This window comes from Camelina sativa, chromosome 8, assembly GCF_030686135.1.
Source record: "Camelina sativa cultivar CO46 ecotype springtype chromosome 8, ASM3068613v1".
NCBI classification, from domain to species: Eukaryota; Viridiplantae; Streptophyta; class Magnoliopsida; order Brassicales; family Brassicaceae; genus Camelina; species Camelina sativa.
This window is the reverse complement of record NC_141887.1, coordinates 14,055,550-14,078,047: the sequence shown is the minus strand read 5'-3', so window position 1 is coordinate 14,078,047 and position 22,498 is coordinate 14,055,550. Positions and strand designations below refer to the sequence as shown.

The following is a 22,498-nucleotide window of genomic DNA, read 5'->3' as shown; positions in this document are numbered from 1 at the left end:
CCATGAAGTGACACTTCTCCCAATTCAAAACCAGATTTGTTTCCTGACACCTCTTTAAGACCTTGCACAAATTCGAAAGACAACCAGAAAAAGAGTCTCCATAGCAGAGAAGTCATCCATGAAAACCTCCACAATATCCTTGATTAGATCAGAAAAAATTGACATCATGCATCTTTGGAAAGTAGCTAGAGCATTACACAATCCAAATGCCATCCTTCTATAAGCAAAAGTACCATAAGGTCATGTGAAAGTATTATTTTCCTGATCATTGGGATGTATGGGGATTTGAAAGAAACCAGAATAACCATCAAGAAAACAATAATGAGTATGACTAGCAAGCCTCTATAACATTTGATCAATAAATGGTAAAGGAAAGTGATCTTTTCTAGATGCAGCATTAAGTCTCCTATAATCAATACACATGCGATGTCCAGTTATTGTTCTAGTAGGAATCAACCCATTTTTATCACTCTTAACAACTGTAACTCCTCCTTTCTTTGGCACCACATCTACAAGTGAAACCCATGTACTATCTGATATAGGATATATGATGCATCATCAAGGAGTTTAAGAATCTCTTTCCTCACCACATCTCTTAAGTTAGGGTTTAACATTCTTTATGGTTCAATAGAAGTCATTGATTCATCATCTAAATGAATCCTATGCATGCAAAGAGTTTCAGAAATGCCTTTGATATCATCAAGTGAATAACCAATAGCTCTCATATACTTTTTTAATTCACCTAGAAGAGTAACAGTTTCTTGTTCACTAAGTTCTTGATTGATAATGACAGGATAAGTAGAGTTTTTACCTAGAAAAGCATATCTTAGCCCCTTAGGGAGAGGTTTAAGTTCAATCTTGGGTGCCTTAAGCTCACTCCAATCTTCATTTGAGTCCACTTCAACTGAACAAACCATTTGCTCTTTTAACTCAAGGAAGTTTCCATCATCACTAGAAGGCTTGTGAGAGTCAAGAATCTTTTCATACCCTTCACTATCTTCCTTTAGTAAACCAAACTCTCCTTGTTTAACTGTCAAGGTGCTTTGGAGCTCATCTTCTATTGCCAATTCCTCCAAAAGCTCATCAGCTAAAGCTTCCATCTTCTCAATATAGAAAACTTGACCATCAATTGTAGGCTTCCTCATCACTTTGTTGATGTCAAAAGTCAAGGCTTCCTTGCCCAAATTCAATTGAATCTTCCCACCTTTCACATCAATTATTGTTCCTGCAGTTATTAGGAATTGTCTCCCCAAGATGAGTTGATCTTTTGGTTCTTCATCCATTTCAAGCACAACAAAGTCAGTTGGGATTTCAAAATGGCCAATCATCACTGGTAGATATTCAAGCACTCCAACTGATGTTCTAACTGACCTATCAGCAAGAACAAGGGTGATCATACACTTCTTGTAGTGAGTGAAACCTAGTCTTTTGGCAACTGAGAGAGGCATCAAGCTCACACTAGACCCCAGATCACATAAACAATGGCTAAAAGATAGAGGTCCCAATGTGCAAGGGAGAGTGAAGCTACCAGGATCTTCAAGCTTCTTTTCTACTACCTTGTTTTGAATAATAGCACTGCACTCATGAGTTAAGATAATCATTCCTTGTACAGCTTTCTTCTTCTCCAAAACTGCATCCTTGAGGAACTTGCTGTATGATGGGTTCAGCAGGAATGCATCTATGATAGGCATTGTAATAGCAACATCTTTCATTTGTGCATCAAACATAGCTCTGTAATTGTCCACTTGTTGCTTCTTAAACCTACCAGGAAATGGCAATCTTGGTTCATATGGTGGAGGCACAAATAGAGTTTCTTTGGCAACACCTTTACTTTTCTTGTAATCTTCATCAATGGCCTTGTCTTGCTTTGGTTCCTCAACCACTTTACTCTTTCCTTTGTCAACCACAACTTCTTCAGCTTCTTTGTCTTTACCCAAATCTTTCAATATCAACTCATCCTCATCCTCAATCTCAACCACTACCTCCCTTCTTTTAGGCTCCACATGTGAATCTTTAGCTAACATAAATGCTAACTTAGTGGCAGTAACCCCTCTGCCCATTCCTCTAAGTCTTCCAGGGTTTTCTTTTCCTAAAACTTGACTCACATCATCGTCGGTAAGACTTGTTGTAGTGGAGGCCATTTCATTGTCAATAGTTTTAATTTTTTCCTGATACAAATATTTCAGCACAATGATGGCAAAGAATTAATCACCAAAAACCATATTATTAAATTTATAATTTCTTACAATAGTCTCAGCGAATTCTGGCCTCACTGGTCTCCCATCTCAGTGTGTATGTCCTGCTATCCATATCTTGCTTCTGGTCACCGTTCTCAGATTATAAGCCTTTTTCTTCTACAATTGTGAAACAATAGTATTTTATATGCAATTTCATCAATTCCCATCTAATTGTATGAAAGAGTAGACATATATTTACCAACTCATGAGCTAGCCAAACCATCCTTTTGCGGCTGGTGGTGTGTGGAATCTGCCCTTTCCGCATTGCTCTGTACTTAGCACTCAGTTCCTGAAAATTTCAGATAGGAATTATGATTAATATACAAGGACCCATACATAACCCATCTGCTTAAAAACAACATGTTTTTACCAATCTTCATTCAAATTAAACCTCCCTTACAATAAAATTGAATGTTATAGACAATTATAAACAGGCAAGTACATGAATCTCTTCCCAAAATGTGTCTTTAGTCTGAACAGGCAAGTACCTCCAATTATTAAGTAAGATAGGTACATGTTCTCTCACAAGCGGCCCAAAGAATGATGAAAGTGTCACTGATCCATCACCTACATGCTCACCAATAGATGTAAATTCAACAACTACCTTGTCGTCATGGTGGTTTGCAATATTCCGCATTTTGGTTGGTCCTCTTGTTTTACTTTTCTTGTTATTTGCCTGTACTTCCTCAGGTACATGTTCATTGCTGGGTTGCTGAATTTCTTCCTCATCTCCAGCCAGTACTTCTTCCGATACATCATGGTCATCTTCTGCGGCCACTTCCTCATCGGTATGATTGTCAACATGGTCATATTCTGCGGCCACTTTCTCATTGGTGTCCACATGGTCATCTTCTGCAGCCACTTCCTCATTAGTGTCAACATGGTCATCCTCCATGCCAGCCAAATCAGAACCAAGTACATCAGCAACGTGCTTGTCAACATGGTCAGATTCAGCGCCAAGTTTCTTCTTCTTGCTTCTTCTATGTTTTCTCAATCCAACATCAGAACTCAACTCAATGCCTTGCTGACGGTTACTGCGACGAGGTTTTGCATTATCACTTTTGGGCGCCATGATGGATTACCTGAAACACAACGAAGTTATAATCAAACTCACAAAACAAATAATTTCATTAAAATCATTGCTACAAGTCATCTCTAAGAAATCATTAAAATAATCAGCAACTCAAAACCCACTATTGAATTATTTCTAAGACCCCTTCACAGTCATTTCTAACATAGAAACTCTCGTCATCAGATGATTGATTGCCAAAATCATCAGTTTCCTGGGTTGGTATTGATGTTTAAACAAACTCTTCTTCTGTCTCTAACTCATGATATCCTCTTGGTGGGGCTTTCATGACAACATACCACAGTGAAGACTCATCTTATCTGGAACGGAAAACCTGTTTAGCTTGTGCTGCCATAATATATGGAACTTGAAGGAATGCAGATTGGTTTAAATTGAGGTTCACAAGAGTAAACTCGTCTTCTTCTTGAACATCGTTTCCTTTATTAGCCCAATTACACTTGAATATAGGAACTTGGAACATATGGTAGTCCAACAATATGATCTCCTTTATCACACCATAGTATGTAACTATATTAGCCTTTTGTCTTGTATCCTTGGCACTCGATCTACACATAGTGAAAGCTTCATATGTGACTCGACTATTTTGTGTCTTCCGCTTCATGTCATCTGTGTGAAATATATGTCCATTAATGACATATCCCTTATATGTCTAAGCAATATACCTTGGTCCAAATGCTAACCATCTCAGCTTCGTGGAGTGCTCCTTTGAGTTAATAGGGATCTGATAACAAAGGAGAGAATAGAAATAAATTTCTATTATTGTAAATGAGTCAATTAACAAAAAAAAAACAAATATCAAGTAACTGACCTTCTCTTTTATCCATAGTGAGAATTTTTCGGTATGTGTTTTCCATAAAAGAGTTTCATTTCTCTTACATCTTACATCAGTAGGTTGAAGTTCTTCTAAATGCAAACTGTTTTTAGATTTCCATATCTTAGTACACATATGGATCCATTAAGTAGTTAAAACATAAATCACTCAATGTGGCAAACATTTACTCAATATATGGTTCCATAACTGCCATGTTCATTAGAACATATCGATGCGCTATGTCCCGCTCTTTGTCAGTAAGTGTTACGTCTGTAGCCTTCCGCAGTGGCCGGCCTTCGATGATGAGTTTACTAGTCTCAACATCTTCACTGCGATTGACAGATTCTTGCACTTCTATAGTGTTTTGTAAAAACACGAAGCAAAAGGCCATACATTCTTCAGCCAAGTATCCCTCAGTCATACATGCTTCTGGCCTTGCATAGTTTTGACATAAACTTTAAGTTTTTTCATGTACCTACAAATTCAAAGATACAGGTTTTTCATATAATGGTTAAAAATATGAAATTTGAAACGAGGAAAATAGTTTGGGGTATACCTTTCATAGGGATACATCCACCTAAAGTGTACCGGTCCACCCAAACAAGCTTCTCTTGCCAAATGTAGTGGAAGATGAAACATGATATCGAAAAGAGATGGAGGAAATAACCTCTCCATCTGACACATTGTCTCCACTAGCTCAGACTCCAATGTTATTAGCTTCTCTAGGTCAATTTAAGAAGTTGCAGAGTCTGCTTATTGCAATCCTAGGTCCTTTTGGTAACAAGCCTCTCAAAGCAACATGTAACAAGTTCTGAAGAAGCACATGATGATCGTATGCTTCAATCCACCAATGATAGGTGGATCAATTGAGACACAATTGGCGATATTCTTATAATAGCCATCAGGTCCTCTAAACTTAGACAACCTAGTACAAAATCTCTTTTTCTCTTCTCTAGACAACCAATAAGCAGGTGGAGGTAAATATGGTTTTTTTCCCCTTAACTGTGTATGTAAGTTGCTTCGTATCCCCATATCCTCTAAATCGTTGAGTGCTTTAACCCCATCCTTTGATTTAGCATTTTGCATTATGATAGACAATATAGCATCAGAAACATTCTTTTCCACATGCATCACATCAATGTTGTGCCGGACAGGCATATCCTAACACAAAAAAGAATCATTAGTTAGAAACAAATAAACAGATTATAAATGATCATTGATTAGTGTAGTGCATACCTTCCAATAAGGTAACTCAAAAAGAATTGACTGCTTCTTCCATCTCCATTGATCAGTATCTTCCTCATATTCATCTTGTGACAACATCTCATCTTCAAACACCTCTGTTCTTTTTCTTTTACCTTTTCTCTCCAAAGGTTTCCCAAAATCATTTCTAAAATCCTTAAGTATCTCAGATATCTCATTTCCAGTCTGAATTTTGTTTGCAGTCTCTTCTTCTACAGTGTTGTCAAACCAGCCTTTTCTATGTCGGTAAAGATGCCCAGCTCTAAGTCGCTTTATATTACTTAAATACACATGCTTCCGACTGAACTTCAAACATCTAAAAGGTGTATCCGTTCCACAGACATTACAAGCTTGTTTTCCCTTGACTTTACAACCAGCCAATGTGCCTAAGGCTGGATAGTCACTAATACTCCACAACAACAAAGCTCTAAGTGTGAAATTCTCCTTTAAGAATGAGTCATAAACCTCGATGCCTTCACTCCCCAAATCTTTTAAGTCATCTATCAATGGTGATAGATAGACATCGATGTTATTGCTTGGTGCAGTAGATCAAGGGATCAATAATGTTAACATAAAATTCTCTGTTTTCATGCACAACGTTGGACTCATGTTGTAGTTAACTAGAAAAACCGGCCATGTACTATACTTTGTATTCTGTATAGCGAATGGGTTCAAACCATCAGTTGAAAGACCTAGTCAAAGGTTTCTTGGTTCAGCAGCAAATTGTGGCCATTTATCATTCACTTGAGCCCAAGCTATTGAGTCCACCGGATGTCGCATTGTCCCATCTTCACTACCATTGATGTAATGCCAACGTAAATCCTCAGCCATCCCTTTTGATCTAAACATCCGCTTGAATCTATCCTTGATTGGAAAATACCTAAGTACCTTAGCTGGAATCCCCTTCTTCTCCTCACCATTGTGTTTATCCCTTTCCCATCTTGAAGCATTGCATCTTGGACAGCTTTCCATCACCTCATACTATTTCCGGTAAAGAATACAATCATTGGTACATGCGTGAATGACATCATAGCCAAAACCGAACATCTTCAAGAATTTATTGATCCCATCTGTGGATGTTGGAAGAACATTATCTCCAAAGAGCATATCATGAACTATATTCAGTATCTGATCAAAGTAATTCTCTGACAAACCACTCTTCACTTATATGTGATACAACCCCATGATTGCAGAGACCTTAGTGTAATTGGGGCATCCCGAGTATAATGGAGTTTCAGCATCTTTGAGTTTCTTCCTGAACTTCAATTCTTCTTCGCAACATGTATGCTCAGGATTATCTCCATTCGGATTCCTAGAATCTGATTTTTCTTCACCCTCAAGAAACGCAGTTCTAATCAGCTCATAAGCTCCAAAATCTCCACTCAGGTCAACATCTGACTTAGCATTCCTTCTATCCCCATGCTTACTCCAACAATTACTCCTTTTATATTTCTCACCCATTCCTCTAACAATTAAATGATCCAATACATTCTCCATATGTTGGTGGCATATATTCTGACAATCTATGCATGGGCATAACATTTCAGTAGGATTACCCAAACTCTCGGCTGATGCATGCACACAATTAGTTGGTCCTTGCTCATATTCGACATTATTCCTTTGCATCCAAACCCAAGACTTATCCATAATACAATCAACTCAGACACACAACTAAGAGAAGACATAAAATCGATTATCAGTAAGAGCACTAACACATATATATAATATACCTGTTTAACTTCTTACTCCTATGCTGAATTTTTGAGATCCAGAAAACTGAAACTAAAATTAAAAAACAATTAACCCAAACTGAAAATAAAAACCCCAAATTGAAACTAAAAAAACTTTCAATTTCACATACCTTTCACTCTTGCAAACACCGAAATCTTCCTGTAGAACAACAATAAATTTGATTCAATGCCAAACCCCAAATTTGATTCAATACTAAATCTATTAGGGTTTCCCAAATAACCTTGAATATAGATTTAGCTCCTCATCAGTGTTCTTCAGTGGTTGCCGACTTAGTTCTCTGAGACGCGATTAAGTGAGATTGGAGAAGAACAGAAATATGAGATTAAGGGAGAGTGGGAAGAATATGGAGACCCGATTAAGTGAGATTGGAGAAGAATTGGAAGACGAGATTAAGAGAGAGTGGGAAGAATATGGAGATGCGATTAACTAAGATTGGAAAAGTTTAAGAGACGAGAGAGTGAGACTTAAAAAAAAAAGTCCCCAACTTTAAGATTTAACAAAAAAATTTACCTCCAATCTTAATTTTGAGGCGGGTGACGAATTTAATTCCCGCTGGTCACTTGTATAGCGTTTAATAAATTGTATGTGCTATTAGAAGAACACACATTAAAATCTCTAACATAATAAATATAAACACTCCTGCTTTTTTTAATAACCCCTAACTTATAGCGTTTCTATTTTAACAAACGCTATGACATATACAGAGTTACGTCAACAATAGCATAACTATGCTAAACGCTATCATCTAACGTTATCAATGCCCCATATTCTTGTAGTGCCTGTAGAAACTAGATCTCTCACAATGAATTTGTTTAAACAAATTTACTTAAGATCTCTCTAAAAAAAACTGGATTAAAACTTGTAAATAAAAGAAAATTAAGATGTCTTGAAGAAGAAGTTAGGTTTTCTCAAGAACAATGTTGAACTAGGGTTTTTATATTAATTGCTAGATGGTCTTGCATTGAAGAGGAATCCCCCTATTGATATGAATTCCAAACTTACAAGATAAGTCTATTTTCCTTAAATTTCGAAATGAATATTAGTTAAATTTCTCGGTTTAGTTGCTTTTCAAAAGTGATCGGTTTACCTCCGGTTTAGGTTAGTATGTCATGGATTCTAAATCTCGCACCAAAAATTAGCCCCCTCCCAGTTAGGTATATTCGAATCTCCGGACTATAGGAAGAAAAATATTCGACCTAAACTTTAGGAAACCAAATTTATTTCTTCGTATATCTGCACCGTCGCGACGTGCAATTCCGAATCGACAAGTGTCCAATACGTCGTTTCAACTAGGTCGGAAGCTGAAGCATCGCGTAGGTAATGATGGCCTTTCATAGTGTTGCCGCCCACTATGCTCCACAAATACTCGGCCTCCTTCTTCATTTCTCACTTTCCACCGAACACACTAAGGTATTTGCTCTGTTATCTCCCATCTCAGTGTTTCTTAATTTATCTTCGTTTCTCTTTCTATTCCGATTGATATTCTTCTGACTTGTTCCTCCACACTCTCTGTCGACTTAAAATGGCTATGACACCGACTGTTGCTTCTTCTTCCAATACCTAGAGTGACCAGTTAATTCGTCGAAATTTCAGATCCAACTCCCAGATCGAACAATGTGGCTCAGATTCCCAGATCCTTAGATCAGGTGGTGAAGTCCGTACCTCTGAGGCTGAACCGTGACTTCAATGGGAATACCGTAGCTCCATCTGACCTGCAGAGAGAGATCTCAACCGCCAATCCTTCTTTACCTCTGCGCGGACTCTCTTCTTGCGATCTACAGGATGAGGAATCATGGTTCGCGCTTCCGGGTGTAATGATTGAGGATATTCCTCCGGTACTTGATTATTGTGGCTAGATTGGTGGCGTTAGGACCTTGAGTGATGTCTGAACTGTCAATACGATGCTAAATTCCATTGGCCTTGCACATTGTGGTGTTTTGGCCGTTATTCCCCGCAAAGATCAACGTCCATAGAATCCACCGAAGGTATTACGTTTACCTTTACGAGTGCTACTTTAAACTTTGTTGACTCTGGTTCCCCCTCCCATCATTATTGACCTTGATGTTCATATGCACCAGTTGGGGATCTGCCAACTTACCCCAGCTGGTATATGTAACATTGTTGCGGCGTTGAGGTCGGAATCTGAGTTGTGGATAAGTGTTTCGAACAGTTGACGACTCTCAAATCATCAAAGAAAAGCGGGACCTGGACAGTGAATATGAATTCGGCTCATAAATTTTTGTTTGGCGAGAACGTCAGCAATTTCAAACAATGGGATGTACAGTACTTTGACGTCTGAGTGGATCATAACTCAATTGAAAATCCATTCAGCAGGAAGCAGAAAGTGTGGAAAAGTTCACCCAATAGGGTCACGTTTTCCTGCCTGCTCCAGATCGGGAAAATTTTTCTGACCTGATTTATTCTTTGTTTCTTGGGAGATTCCCGGAAGGATTTAGCAAGGTCAAAGCCGCACTCCTCTGAGGTTCTAACCGTAGGTGGGAACATTTAACTCGGATAAGAGGCGAGAGAGCTATGGGCAAACCCAAGACTAATTTCCCAAGTTTTGCGAGCATGTTAGGCAAATCGGCAAAGGACACTGGTATGTCTGTTGCCACCCCCGATCAAGTTCATGTCAAAAACCCGGCTCCTGTGATGAGGCTTCCATCCCGGAGGGAATTATTGATATCGAACAGCTCGATGATGATCGAATTGAGACCGATCTGCCAAGTACTGACCAAGCAGAGGTCGCCCTTGCAACTTCTGGACCAGTTACGCTTCCCTTTGAGACCAGAGAGAAGAAGAAGAAGAAGAAAAAGAAGAAGGATATGGGCAAAGACCCATCTGAAGGGTCAAGAATAAATCCAGCTGTAAGGGATTGGCTCAAGAAGTCGGATTCGACCCCTTTGGTCCTTTTTGAATTGTGAGGAAAGATAACCGAACTGATCAGTTCATTTTTGACTACTTTGGGGAGATTCCCCTTGTCGTGGACAGGGAAGCTGCCCGTCAACTTTGTCAGAACTTGAAGATCTCTTCAGTGATTCTTCAAGAGCCGCAGGACATTGAGTTTGAGGAAGATTACCTCAAATACGCCCAGTCCATTCTTAAGGTATATTTCTCGCTTCAAGATATTCAGACTTTTAGGTTCCTCGTAATCTGACGCATTTGATTTGATTCCGCAGTATGTCGCTTATATCAACTCCATGCTTCTGAAGTATGACTGACAGCTGAAGTCACAATCAACCGCTGAATTCGAGTTCACGAAGATGCGTGAATGTCTTAATCAGTTTCGAATTTTGGACTCGCCTCAGAAGAAAAGGATCTTGGAACTGGAGGATACGGTTGATGGGAAAAATGAGGCTTTCCCTCAAATTTAACAAGATGTTACTGACATGAGGTCCCGCGAGAAGATCATTGAGGAAGAGAAGGCTAAGCTACATCAAATTTTTGATAAGCTTAAATTAAAGTTCGACTTAGAAACGCAATGCCTTCGTCAAGACAGGCTTGCCAAGGTCGAGCGGACGACGAAGAAGGCGCATACCCGTCTTGATAAAGTGAAAGCCTTCTTGACTGAGCAGGAGACGACTGTTCTTCCGAAGGAGGACATACTCAACCAAGTGTTTGGGGTTGAGGCGTCCATGAAGGTCCTGCTTGAAAACGGTGTGATCATTCCTGATGAACAGATCACCCTGATCAAAGAGAATCAACTGAAGGCAAGAGCCAAAGTCGAAGCTTTGGACATCATTAACCTGGAAGATGGCGATATCACCATGTCTCCTAATCAACTTGGCTTTGGCATTTATCACCTGGGGGTTCCAGTTCTGACCTCTTTAAGAGATTTGCATGGCTACAGAGGCGTTTCAAGCCAACCTGTCCGATCCTCCGGAAGCATGATTGTGAACGACTGTCCTGGTCCCTTATTTCTTTTTGTTATTTGCGTTTAATTTTTTATGTTGCTGAAAACTCGATTTCCTGGGCTTTGAGCCCTTGTAATAATATTGGTCCTGTTTTTTTTGCTTTCCTTTTTGTTTTAGAATTCGTATAAGTTATTTCCTCCCTCTTTTTAAAACAAAGAAATTTGGTCTCCTAAGTTGGTTTAGCTTTTCCAATTCCGAAATGGAAATTCTTCCACAAGATGTATATAAATAGGCTGCTTCGCTTCCTTCCCTAGCCTTCCTTCTCTTGAACTTATCTAAAGAAAATTTTGTTTTAATCAATCCAATGGTCGGCTCCATCAAAAGTGTATGTTCCTCATTTGAGGTTGGAGTTAATGTTCCGACATTTTCGAACGCAGAGGCCGTCGAGAGAGGAATGTTTTATTATCCGAACATTAGGGTTCCATAGATGTTAATGTTCCATGTTAGTCCCAAGCAATGTGTGCTTTTGCGGGGAGCGAGATATGAAGCTCAGCTTATCCCCTTTGCATCTAGTTTGGAGATCGGATTGCAAAAATAAAAATCCATCTGACTAGAGCTTAGGTGCGAAACAAAAACTTTGGGTTCGGCTTATCTTTTGACTAAGAGTTCATGCGATTTGACGCGAGTCGAGCATCTAGCCAGGATGTCGATAAAAATCTTTTGGGAAAATAAGAACAAGTTCGGTTCTGAACTTGTCTTTTTTTTTTTGAAACGATTAACGTTTCCAAGAATGAAATTAATGTCGTCAACGCGCAACCGTAACAGTAATTAATGCTACACAGTTTTCAAGGCAGCCAGATTTATCTGCGGTGCCTCGGGACTCCGCGTTTTTTCGCCTGTTGCCCCTATCAATACGCTGGCTTGGGAAAGGTTCTACTTTCAACCATTCCCAGTGTATTTGATTTAAACCACTCAACGAGAAAAGCTGAAAACATACCAGTGACTACCATATCGGCTTGGTTAAGAAGAGCCTGTGAATTGATTGCTGCTAGGGTCAGCGAACACATGCAAGAAGATTCCAAGGAAGATCCGTTGCGGGAGGAAATTAAGACGTATCGAGCTCACATTCAGAAGCTGAGCACATATATTAAGGCCTTGCGATCCGAGTTCGAACATGTTTTCAGGTTTTGCCAGCTGGATAGGACCATCAGATATCTTGATCACTTAATCGCCGATGGTTTCTTTATCTCGGATTGGCAGACAGCAGGTTTGCTCGAAGATCGCTCTCGCTGTGAAGAAAGGATCGCTGAGGTGGTGGTACCTGACCTCTTAGAGGGCAATTATGAACCCCTAGTAGAGTCGGCGTTCAAAAATCACACAGACGTCAGAGCCTACCGAGCTAACCTCGAGAGATTGCGCTGCTACGTTATTCACTTAAAAAGTACTGACTAGTTGTTCTGCGAAAGCAGTCACATGGAAGGGTCCTGCACATTTCTCGAGAAGATGGTGACTAGGGGCGCCGATGTCTCAATGGAAAATTTGGAAGCACTAAGGAGGGAGTGCCCATTCTAGCACTTTGAGATTGGAAGGTTAGTGGTCGAAGAGCCCTCAGAAACCAATCTTGCGAGTCTGGCACCATAGATATTGAATCGACGGGCGACGTCGCAATGACCATGATTGTTTTCCTTATCACTTTTGTGTTATAGTGTTTGTTTTATGTTGTCGCGTATTGTTAGGCACAACGTTGAATTATGTATTTTACATATTATTATAAATAAAAAATTTATTCTCTGAACCGCATCATTTTTTATTAATATTATAGTTATGCCCACTCGTTCCTATTAAGAGAGAGGGGCTGCCTAGGTACCCCGAAACAGGGATCAAGCGAACTGTGGTTCGTAATACAAGTATGAAGTTGAGTTATGGATTCCAGAACTGTTTTATTGAGTTCATAGAGCCAAATTCTTAGGCTAGTAATAGTACCATTTGAGGTGAGATGCATTCCACGAGTTTGGAATTTTCTAGCCGTCCATCATCATGAGTTAATACACGCTGGGACGAATTGTTTTGGAGATCAGGTAGGGGCTCTCCCAATGAGCATCAAGTTTTCCGGCGTTATGTTCTTTGGTATTTTCGTAAACTTCCCGCAAAACCAGGTCACCCTCGTTAAATCATCTATGTCGAACCATCTTATTATAGTACCAATCTGCGGCATTACGATAATTTTGGATCTGGACCAAGGCTTGGTCGCGTAACTCTTTGGAAAAATTGATGTTGTCAAGCATCAACTCGGTGTTTAGGTCAGGATTGTCAACCATCATGGTCCGGGGAAGTGTTGGAACACCTGTCTCAGCTGGGGCCATTGCTTCGATACCATAGGCCAAAGAGAATGGTGATTGCCCGATAGCTCGTCTTTTCGTGGTTTGGTAAGACCACAACACACCATCATTGTTTTCTGCCCAGCTTCCTTTCCGTCGTCCAAGGCGATTCTTCAGTCCCTCTATGATCGTCTTGTTAGTAGCTTCATCCTGGCCGTTTCCTTGAAGATAACGGGGGGTCGACGTGCTTAAACGAATCTGCCATTTACTCCAAAAATGTCTAGTGATCTTCAAAGTGAACTGCGTTCCATTATCTGGGAAGATCTTGTATGGGAGTCCGTGGTGACAGATGATATTCTTCCAAATGAAGCCGGTCACATCCAATGACTGGACCTTGTGGAAAGGCTCAGAAAGCGAATAGCAATACTCAAACAAGGAAATAAATAAACAAGGAAAGGTCCTAAGGATGGATTCATGGGCTGGGCTCAAGCTATGGTTATCTAAACTGATCAACAAACCTCAATCAACAATGAGCTATCTCTAGACAATGATCTTCTAATACTTGTTAATCCATTCTCATGACAATAACAATCAAGCTTAGATACTCTTAGACCTAGTTTTCACTAGCTATTACATATAAAAGCAGGCATTAAACAACCAGATCATCAATGTCAAAAATCACTTTAAACATCTAATCTCTTAGCATGTTTCGTGATAATCTCTAGCATTAGCCTTATCTAACAACTTAGACATTGGTGTGATGCTAAGAAGCTTAAGATCTATCCTTACCCTCTCAGTATAAGAATAGCATAGAGGATATCTAATCCAGAAGTTGTATAACAATAAAGCTTGATCAATCTAAACACCCATAACCTTTACCCAGCCTAATTCATCCTTAAGATCTCTACACAATACTCACAATCACTAAACATGATGAACAAAATCATAAACCCAGAAATCAATGAAACTTGCATGATTAGAAAGATAAGACAAAGATCTACAATATTTAAGAAGAAATCAAACTCAAATTCTCAATACTTAGGAAGTTATGGAACCAACAAGTATCAAAGAATTTCTTGAGACAATACAAAAGTGGCTAATGATCTAAGGAAAATAAAAACAAAAAGTAGATAATTCCCAAAAGGGTAAATACTAGGTCTAGATATTATTTCTCTAAAAAGTGCTCTCTTTTGCGGCCATGAGGTACAAGGAGTTTATATAGGAGAGAGGGGAAGCCCTAAAATGGCTAGAAGATAAAATAGGCAGGCGGCTCGGTCAACTCGACCAGGTGCTCGGTCGAGTGCTTGGACGAGTGACCTCTTCTTCTACTTCTTCCATCCGGTCGAGTCCTTCTCCGCACACGGTCGAGTGTTTGGTCGAGTGTGCTGGTCGAGTGGACTTCTGGATCTTGATTATTCTTCTCTAGCTCCCTTGTCTTCTTCACTTGATAGCTCCAATCCTCCTCAGCACTCTTCCATGCTCTTTAAGATCAAAAATCACCTGCTTATGCTAAAAACTATGCAAATGCAATGCAATTCTACACTAATGCATAAACAGTCCTAAAGCTACTCAATAATGGCCAAATTAGATAGTAAATCAACCAAAAGATGTGAATATACTAAGGTAAAACAAGGTGAAATATATGAACATCAACACTCCCAAACTTAGTCTTTGCTTGCCCTCAAGCAAATAAACAAGACATAATTAGGGAAGTGAGGTTTAAAAGTGGGATCTCAGCTCCTAAAGCTTGACAATAAACTAGCTAGAATCAGTGTCCAAGTTACTAGTACTATGATGCAAGTTGAATGAGCTGTACTTAAAGATTTTAGACAACCCTATCACAACATTTACTGATTTAAGCCTTAGATATCCATATGAATTCAAATCAACAATTTCCTTTAACAGTCATTAAACAAGAACATGAATCAACTTTTGCAATGCTCTAAACTCATTTGGCTTGGTAATAAAGGTTTGGAGACAGTGATGGTCTCTCTTTAGAGTGGGGCTTATCAATATCAAGGTTCTCTCGTAAAAATGGATTGAGCTTTAGAAGAAGGCTAAAGGTAAGAACACTTAGACACATACAAGAACAAAACCTTGTCTACCCAAAGGTCCCCAAAGTGTTTATCCTATCATTCTAATCCCAAATTGTCCTAGTTCTACCCTTTAACTTCATCTCTTCTCAAATACCCTTTTCTCTTTTGTTTTTAAGCCTTAGGAGAGGTTTCTTATTTGAATAAACTAGTGGAATGGGGCTTCTTTATTATTTGCTATGGTTCCTTTTCTTCTCATTTCTTAGGACATAGAAGCTTTTGCTAGACTCATCTTTTCTTTCTTTCTTTTTCCTTGATTAGAACCATCTTTAACAATCTCATACTTCCCATTCTTTCACTAGAGCTTAAATTAACTTAAACACATTCCTCTCCTAAAGACTCTAACCTTTTCTTTCTCTTTTTCTCTTTTTTTTTTCTTTTTTTTTTCAAAACAACCAAGTCCCAAACCCAAGAAGTAAATACCACCTAGTCTTATCTAGTTTGAAAATTGCAAACTAGAACTACACAAGGCTTTACTCTTGTCAGCTCAAACCTAACACTTTCTACCAAGCTCAATCCCAAAAAGGCCTTACACACACAAGAATAAACATGGCTTGAAAGAAGGATTGGTTAAGGGTATTGGAAACTGATCTTAATGATTAAATCAGCTACTTGGATCAACAAGAGTGGTAGAATAGAGAAAGATGATCCAAATATGTATATGGTATCCATGAGTTTAAAGCAATGCACAAATTGATAATTAAAAGTCAATATTAGGTTCTTATAAGTAGGAAATGGCATCAAATCACAGCATGCTTCAATTTAGACCAAATGCAATGCAGGAATTCAAGGCTTGGTTCAACCTTATGCTTCTAGCTACTCAACTAGCATCAAAGTACTATTAACTTGGGCATTGATCCTAGTTTAGTGAATTTAAACAAGCTAACAAGGCTAAACTCATCATAGATCCCTAATGCAAATATTAAACAGTCCTATATGAAACATGCTAAACAAGATACTAATATGCAATGCAAACTACATGAACACTCTTTTTTTTTTGTAAAGATTTTTGCAAAAAAATTCAAATTTTTAGGTTTTTTCTATGCCTTAGATGAAATGCAAGTACTAACATGATTATGCTAAAAATTTGAAATAAGAAAACAAAACACAACATCAAATGCCATCTCAAACCCTCCCCCAAACTTAAATTACACAGTCCCTTGTGTAAGAGAAATTTGAAAGAGGATTCAAGACTCAAAACAAAATAAAACTATAGATGCAATGGTATTTACAATGAAAAGGTGATGTTGGTACCTCATTGGTTATGGAAGAAGTTGTCCACGTCCTCATTCATACTGTCAAATGTGTAGCTGGAGCTCAGAGCTTGATTTTGAGGTGGGGAAGGAGGCAACTCGACGATGGCCATCGACTGGTACTCGGTCGAGTGGGTAGGTCGAGTTGGCTTCCGAACCATCATTTCTTCTTCTGTTTAGACTCCCTTGCTTCCCTGACCATGAAAACAACAAAACAAAGATCAAAATACCAAAACCCTAAACAATATGCACAGAGTTACCTTAGGGACTTCCTCCCTAGTGAGCTTGTTTAAAGTCACTAAGCTTGACTTCTTCTATTTCTTCAGGCTTGAGGAGCATTCTTGAGAAACATTGTGATCTTTTCATGTTTCTCCTTTTCTCCCCAGTACTTCTTAACTCTTTGACCATTGACTGTGAACTCACTACCATCCTTGTTGAGAAGTGTGATAGCTCCAAATGGTAGAACCTCTTTTATTTCAAAAGGGCCTCCCCACCTACTTTTCAACTTCCCAGGAAATAGCTTGAGCTTTGAGTTGAACAGCAAGGCTTGGTCTCCGGCCTTTAGGTCCTTAATGAGGATTTTATTATCATGGAAGGCTTTTGTTATTTCCTTGTAGATTTTGGAGCTCTCATAAGCTTCTAATCTGATCTCTTCAAGTTCATGCAGGTCAAGGCTTCTTTTAGCTTGAGCTGTCTCTAAATCCAAGTTCAAAAGCTTGATTGCCCACAAAGCTTTGTACTCTACCTCAACTGGGAGATGGCAAGACTTTCCATAGACAAGTTGGAATGGGAATCTTCCTATTTGTGTTTTGAAAGCTGTTCTATAAGCCCAAAGTGTTTCATCAAGTTTGCTAGACCAATCTTTCTTTGTTGCTCCCACTATCTTTGATAGAATGGCCTTGATTTGCTTATTTGAGACTTCAACTTGCCCACTAGTTTGAGGGTGATAAGCTCTTTACACTTTGTGTTTAACTCCATATTTCCTTAGCATTCCTTCAAAGATCTTGTTGATGAAGTGTGTCCCTCCATCACTAATCACAACTCTTGGAATTCCATATCTTGGGAAGATTATGGTCTTGAAAAGCTTAAGAACCACTTTGTGATCATTAGTAGGGCTAGCAATAGCTTCTACCCACTTGGAGACATAGTCCACTGCTACCAATATGTAGACATTCCATTTGAAGGAGGATTAAAAGGTCCCATGAAATCAATTCCCCACACATCAAATATCTCAACCTCCATAATTGGATTTTGGGGCATTTCATTCCTTCTTGTAATATTTCACATCCTTTGGCAAGCATCACACTTTGTAATGAACTTGTGAGTCACTTTGAATAAAGTAGGCCACCATAAACCAGCTTGTAGGACCTTCGAGGCAGTCTTAAAGGTTGCAAAATGTCCTCCATAAGCAGAGCCATGACAGTGTCCCAACACTCCTTCAACTTCATTCTCTGCTATACACCTCCTAAACAGTCCATCTGATCCCTTTTTGTACAAGTAAGGTTCATCCCAATAGTATCTATTGATGTCCTTGAGCAGTTTCTTCTTCTTGTAAGGGTCCATGTCTTCTGGGATTTCTTCACATACTTTGTAGTTAACTATATCAGCATACCATGGCAAATTTTCACTGGTCAAGTGCCATCCATTCCTCCATTTGGTCCTGCTCGACCGAGTGGCCAAACACACTCGATCGTGTGTGCTCGAGCAGTCGGTCAAGTTAGATCGAGTTGCATCAGTTTCTCTTCAGGCATTGAATCATCAATTGGTATTTCTTCCTCTATCCTCATCCTGGATAAATGATCAGCAACTCCATTATCTATACCTTTCTTATCAACTATTTCCATGTCAAATTCTTGGAGAAGTAGAATCGATCTTAACAACCTTGGTTTGGTATCTTTCTTTGAGTAGATGTGCCTCAAATCAGCATGATCAGTGTACACAATAACTTTGGAACCCACTAGGTAGCTTCTGAATTTTTCAAAGGCAAACACCACTGCAAGAAGCTCCTTCTCTGTTGTTGAATATCTTCCTTGAGTTTCATCCAAGGTTCGACTTGCATAGTGAATAACATGCACCCTCTTATCTTTATTATGTCCTAGAACTGCTCCTACTGCAAAGTCAGATGCATCAAACATTATCTCAAATGGGAGATCCCAATTTGGAGCTTGGACTATTGGAGTTGATATCAAGGCAGCCTTGATCTCCTTGAAAGCCTTCAAGCAATCTTCATCAAAGTTGAATTCAGTTTCCTTACAAAGTAACCTTGTCAATGGCCTAGCAATCTTTGAAAAGTCCTTGATAAATCTTCTGTAGAACCCAGCATGACCAAGAAAGCTTCTTATATCCTTGACTGTCTTTGGTGGTTGAAGTTGAACCATGACTTCAATCTTTGCTTTATCAACCTCAATACCCTTCTCTGAAATCTTGTGACCAAGAACTATCCCTTCTTCAACAATGAAATGACACTTCTCCCAATTTAGAACTAGATTTGTCTCTTCACATCTCCTTAAGACTCTGCATAGATTAGCAAGACAAGAAGAGAAAGAGTCTCCATAGACAGAGAAATCATCCATAAAAACTTCAACCACATCCTCAATAAGATCAGAGAAAATTGACATCATGCACCTTTGAAAGGTAGCAGGAGCATTACATAGTCCAAATAGGATTCTTCTATATGCAAAAGTGCCATATGGACATGTGAAAGTTGTCTTTTCTTGATCATTAGGATGAATTGGTATTTGGAAAAATCCAGATATCCATCCAAGAAACAGTAATGGGTATGATTGGCTAATGGAAGGGGAAAATGATCTTTCCTAGTAGCGGAATTGAGCTTTCTATAATCAATGCACATTCTATGTCCTGTTATGGTTCTAGTAGGAATTAACTCATAATGATCATTCTTTACTACAGTAATTCCTTTTTTTTTAGGGACACAATGCACTAGTGAACCCCAAGTACTATCAGAGATAGGATAGATCACACCAGCTCCAAACAACTTAAGAATCTCCTTTTTTACTACTTCCTTGAGGTTTGGGTTAAGCCTTCTTTGAGGTTTAATGCTAGAATAAGATTCATTCTCTAGGTGAATTCTATGCATGCAGAGGCTAGGTGAAATTCCTTTACTATCATCCAAAGAATAACCAATAGCCTTCCTAAATTTTCTTAGCTCAACAACTAGCAAATCAAGTTCTTCACTTCTCAAGTTAGCATTCACTATGACAGGATAAGTAGAGTTTTTACCTAGAAAAATGTACCTAAGCCCAGATGGGAGAGATTTAAGTTCTACCTTGGGTGCTTTTAGCTCAGACCAGTCATCTGTGGGGGTTTCGGCAGGGCGCTCGGTCGAGTGGTGTTGGTGCTCGTTCGAGTGTGCGTTCGAGTGGGTGGTCGAGCTCTTTGTATCTGCTATCTGAACTGACCATACTTCCTCTCTTAATGCTGGTAGCCCCTCAAAAACCTCTGGATGGTCTGATTCTCTACTGGAGTCCAGTATCTCTTCATAAGCCTTGGTTTCTTTGTAGATGAACCCTTCTTCTCCACTTTTTGTCAAAACAGTTCTAAGGTGATCTTTTTCTGCTAGCTCTTCCATCAATTCTCCTGCTAATTTGTCCAATTCTTCAACCCAAAAGACTTGTCCTCCAATTGTTGGTTTCTTCATAGCCTCTACAATGTGAAATATCATTTTGAGGTCCTATCCCAAGTTGAGATCAATCTTCCCTTTTCTCACATCAATTATTGCTCCTGCTGTGGCTAGCAAAGGTCTTCCCAAGATCAAAGGATCTTTTGGTTCTTCATTCATTTCCAAGACTACAAAGTCTGTTGGGACTTCCACTGCTCCAACTCTAACTGGTAAATCCTCCAAAACACCATGTGGTAATCTTACTGATCTATCAGCTAAGATCAGAGATATGTTGCATGGCTTATACCTTGTAAACCCTAGGTGCTTAACAACTGATAAAGGCATTAGGTTTACTGAGGCTCCCAAATCACAAAGACATTTGTTGAAGATCAAAGGGCCTATAGAGCAAGGTAGAGTGAAGGAACCAGGATCTCTTAACTTTTGAGGGTTCACTTGCTTTTGGATTATGGCACTACATTCATGACTAAGGATCACCATCCCTTGAACTTCTTTGATCCTTTCCATCACAACATCTTTCAAGAAATTCTGGTAGGGGGGAATCATAGCAAAAGCATCTATTAGAGACATCCTAAGCTCAATCTCTCTAACTTGTTAATCAAACAATGCCTTGTACTTTTCAACCATCTGCTTCTTGAATCTTCCTGGAAAAGGTAGTGGAGGTTTGTAAGGAGGAGGATTGAATCGGACTTCTTTTTCCTTGGTAGCAACTGGCGTAATCTTCTTCTGAGAAGGTGCTCGATCCGGTGCCCGATCAACCACTCGATCGTGTGAGTGCTCTAGTGCTGGGTCGAGTTCAATCGTCTCTTCATTCTAAGTCTCCTGTTGCTGAAAACTCTCCCCATCTTGTTCTTCACTGTCCTCAGGGATTGGTAGGACGCCTTTACGTTCTGGTAACACCCTTCCACTGTGTAGATTGATTACATTGGCATATTCTGTAGAGTGCATGATAGCCTTGCCCTTATGTTGTTCATTCCTTGTAGGAGTAGAAGAAGCCAGTTTGGTCTCCATAGTCTCAATCTTAGAATTCAGAGTTTCAAACTTAGTATGGAGGTCACTGTATGTGTTGTCCATCCTTTTGCTCATCTCAGCAAACTTCTTTGCATTCTTAATCTGCCCATTTGTTGCATCATATCTCTCAAATCTGGTTTTTGGCCTTGGTTGGTCCGAAACCCCGGAGGGGGACATAATTGAGGCTGGAACCCACTGTGTTGCTGCTTGGGTGCATAGTTGTTTTGTTGTTGGGGCTGTTGAGGTGGGTAGACTTGATCTTGAGGATTGGATACATTGGTGCTTTTATAGGAAAAGTTGTTCTTCTTAAACTGATTGTATCCTTTGAACCCTCCTTGATTCTGCATGTAGCAAATCTCAGCAAATTCTCTCTCCCCATCTTGAACTGGAACCTCTTCTTCACCAAGAAAATGAATGTTCTTTTGTTGGCTTAGTAGAATCTTGTCCAACTTCTCATGAACAACCTTCAACTCCTTCTTATACTTTTTATCTTGATCATTGGAGACAAACCTTACTGTTCTGTCATAGTCTTCATTATAATTCCCATCATATTGTGCTAGGTTCTCCACTAGCTCCCATCCTTCTTCTACATTCTTGTTGAGGAAATTGCCATTGGAGGCTGTGTCCAAAAGCATCTTTATCTTAGGTAGAACCCCTCTATATAAGGTGCTGAGCAGAGACTCATTGTTGAATCCATGGTATGGACATTGAGTTTGGAAGCCCTTGAATATCTCCCATGCCTCACAAAAGCTTTCATTGTTCTTTTGTGCAAAACCAGAGATCTCATTCCTCAACCTTGCTGTTCTAGAATTAGAGAAGAATTTAGCTAGGAAGGCCTTCTTGCAAGCATCCCATGTAATGATAGCACCAGTTGGAAGTGTCTTCTCCTAGAGATGAGCCTTGTCTCCAAGTGAGAAGGGAAACTATCTGAGCTTGAAATTGTCTTCACTTACACCATTGATCTTGGTTAGGCTACAGAGCCTATCAAATTCATCAAGGTGGTCAAGAGGATCATCCATTGGCAGACCATGAAACTTTTTTGACTGAATCATTGTGATAAGCCCACTTTTTATTTCAAAGTTATTATTAGCAACTGCAGGAGGGACTATTCCTGCTCTTTGTGTGTGAGTGTTTAGGGCATCTCCAGCTCCTATTTGCCTTGGTCTTTGCATAGGTGGATCCATCAGTAGCTGATTCTCT

At 39.4% G+C, this 22,498-nt stretch overlaps 3 protein-coding genes and 1 non-coding gene across 4 annotated transcripts; 1 reads left to right on the top strand and 3 right to left on the bottom strand.

Moving 5' to 3' along the window:
* Nucleotides 1–617: 617 nt before the first annotated feature.
* Nucleotides 618–4,048, bottom strand: LOC104707137 (uncharacterized). The gene is made up of 5 exons (XM_087461122.1): nt 3,990–4,048; nt 2,726–3,319; nt 2,437–2,526; nt 2,247–2,354; nt 618–2,168 (listed from the first exon to the last, which is right to left on the bottom strand). The coding sequence occupies exon 5, from the start codon at nt 2,139–2,141 to the stop codon at nt 618–620; it is 1,524 nt and encodes a 507-aa protein (XP_087317248.1). The 5' UTR covers nt 2,142–2,168; nt 2,247–2,354; nt 2,437–2,526; nt 2,726–3,319; nt 3,990–4,048.
* Nucleotides 4,049–4,927: 879 nt separating this feature from the next.
* Nucleotides 4,928–6,841, bottom strand: LOC147940056 (uncharacterized). The gene is made up of 6 exons (XM_087461121.1): nt 6,578–6,841; nt 6,407–6,508; nt 6,125–6,361; nt 6,027–6,034; nt 5,375–5,915; nt 4,928–5,299 (listed from the first exon to the last, which is right to left on the bottom strand). The coding sequence occupies exons 1-6, from the start codon at nt 6,839–6,841 to the stop codon at nt 4,928–4,930; spliced, it is 1,524 nt and encodes a 507-aa protein (XP_087317247.1).
* Nucleotides 6,842–16,972: 10,131 nt separating this feature from the next.
* LOC104709514 (uncharacterized) lies at nt 16,973–18,213 on the bottom strand. The gene is made up of 2 exons (XM_087461120.1): nt 17,936–18,213; nt 16,973–17,582 (listed from the first exon to the last, which is right to left on the bottom strand). The coding sequence occupies exons 1-2, from the start codon at nt 18,211–18,213 to the stop codon at nt 16,973–16,975; spliced, it is 888 nt and encodes a 295-aa protein (XP_087317246.1).
* A 3,775-nt stretch (nt 18,214–21,988) lies between these two features.
* On the top strand, nt 21,989–22,095 carry LOC147940055 (small nucleolar RNA R71). Its single transcript, XR_015564827.1, has one exon. It is a non-coding gene; the product is annotated as a small nucleolar RNA R71 (small nucleolar RNA).
* Nucleotides 22,096–22,498: the final 403 nt, after the last annotated feature.

What these genes read in the sequence shown, in the direction of transcription:
- LOC104707137 (XM_087461122.1), bottom strand. Translation starts at nt 2,141, where the DNA reads ATGGCCTCCACTACAACAAGTCTTACCGACGATGATGTGAGTCAAGTT.
- LOC147940056 (XM_087461121.1), bottom strand. Translation starts at nt 6,841, where the DNA reads ATGGGTGAGAAATATAAAAGGAGTAATTGTTGGAGTAAGCATGGGGAT. An exon ending in GATGCCCCAATTACACTAAG is followed by an intron (nt 6,509 to 6,577) that starts GTCTCTGCAATC and finishes TACTTTGATCAG; the next exon opens with ATACTGAATATAGTTCATGA. An exon ending in TGTTCGGTTTTGGCTATGAT is followed by an intron (nt 6,362 to 6,406) that starts GTCATTCACGCA and finishes TACCGGAAATAG; the next exon opens with TATGAGGTGATGGAAAGCTG.
- LOC104709514 (XM_087461120.1), bottom strand. Translation starts at nt 18,213, where the DNA reads ATGGACCCTTACAAGAAGAAGAAACTGCTCAAGGACATCAATAGATAC. An exon ending in TGTGATGCTTGCCAAAGGAT is followed by an intron (nt 17,583 to 17,935) that starts GTGAAATATTAC and finishes CCCTCAAACTAG; the next exon opens with TGGGCAAGTTGAAGTCTCAA.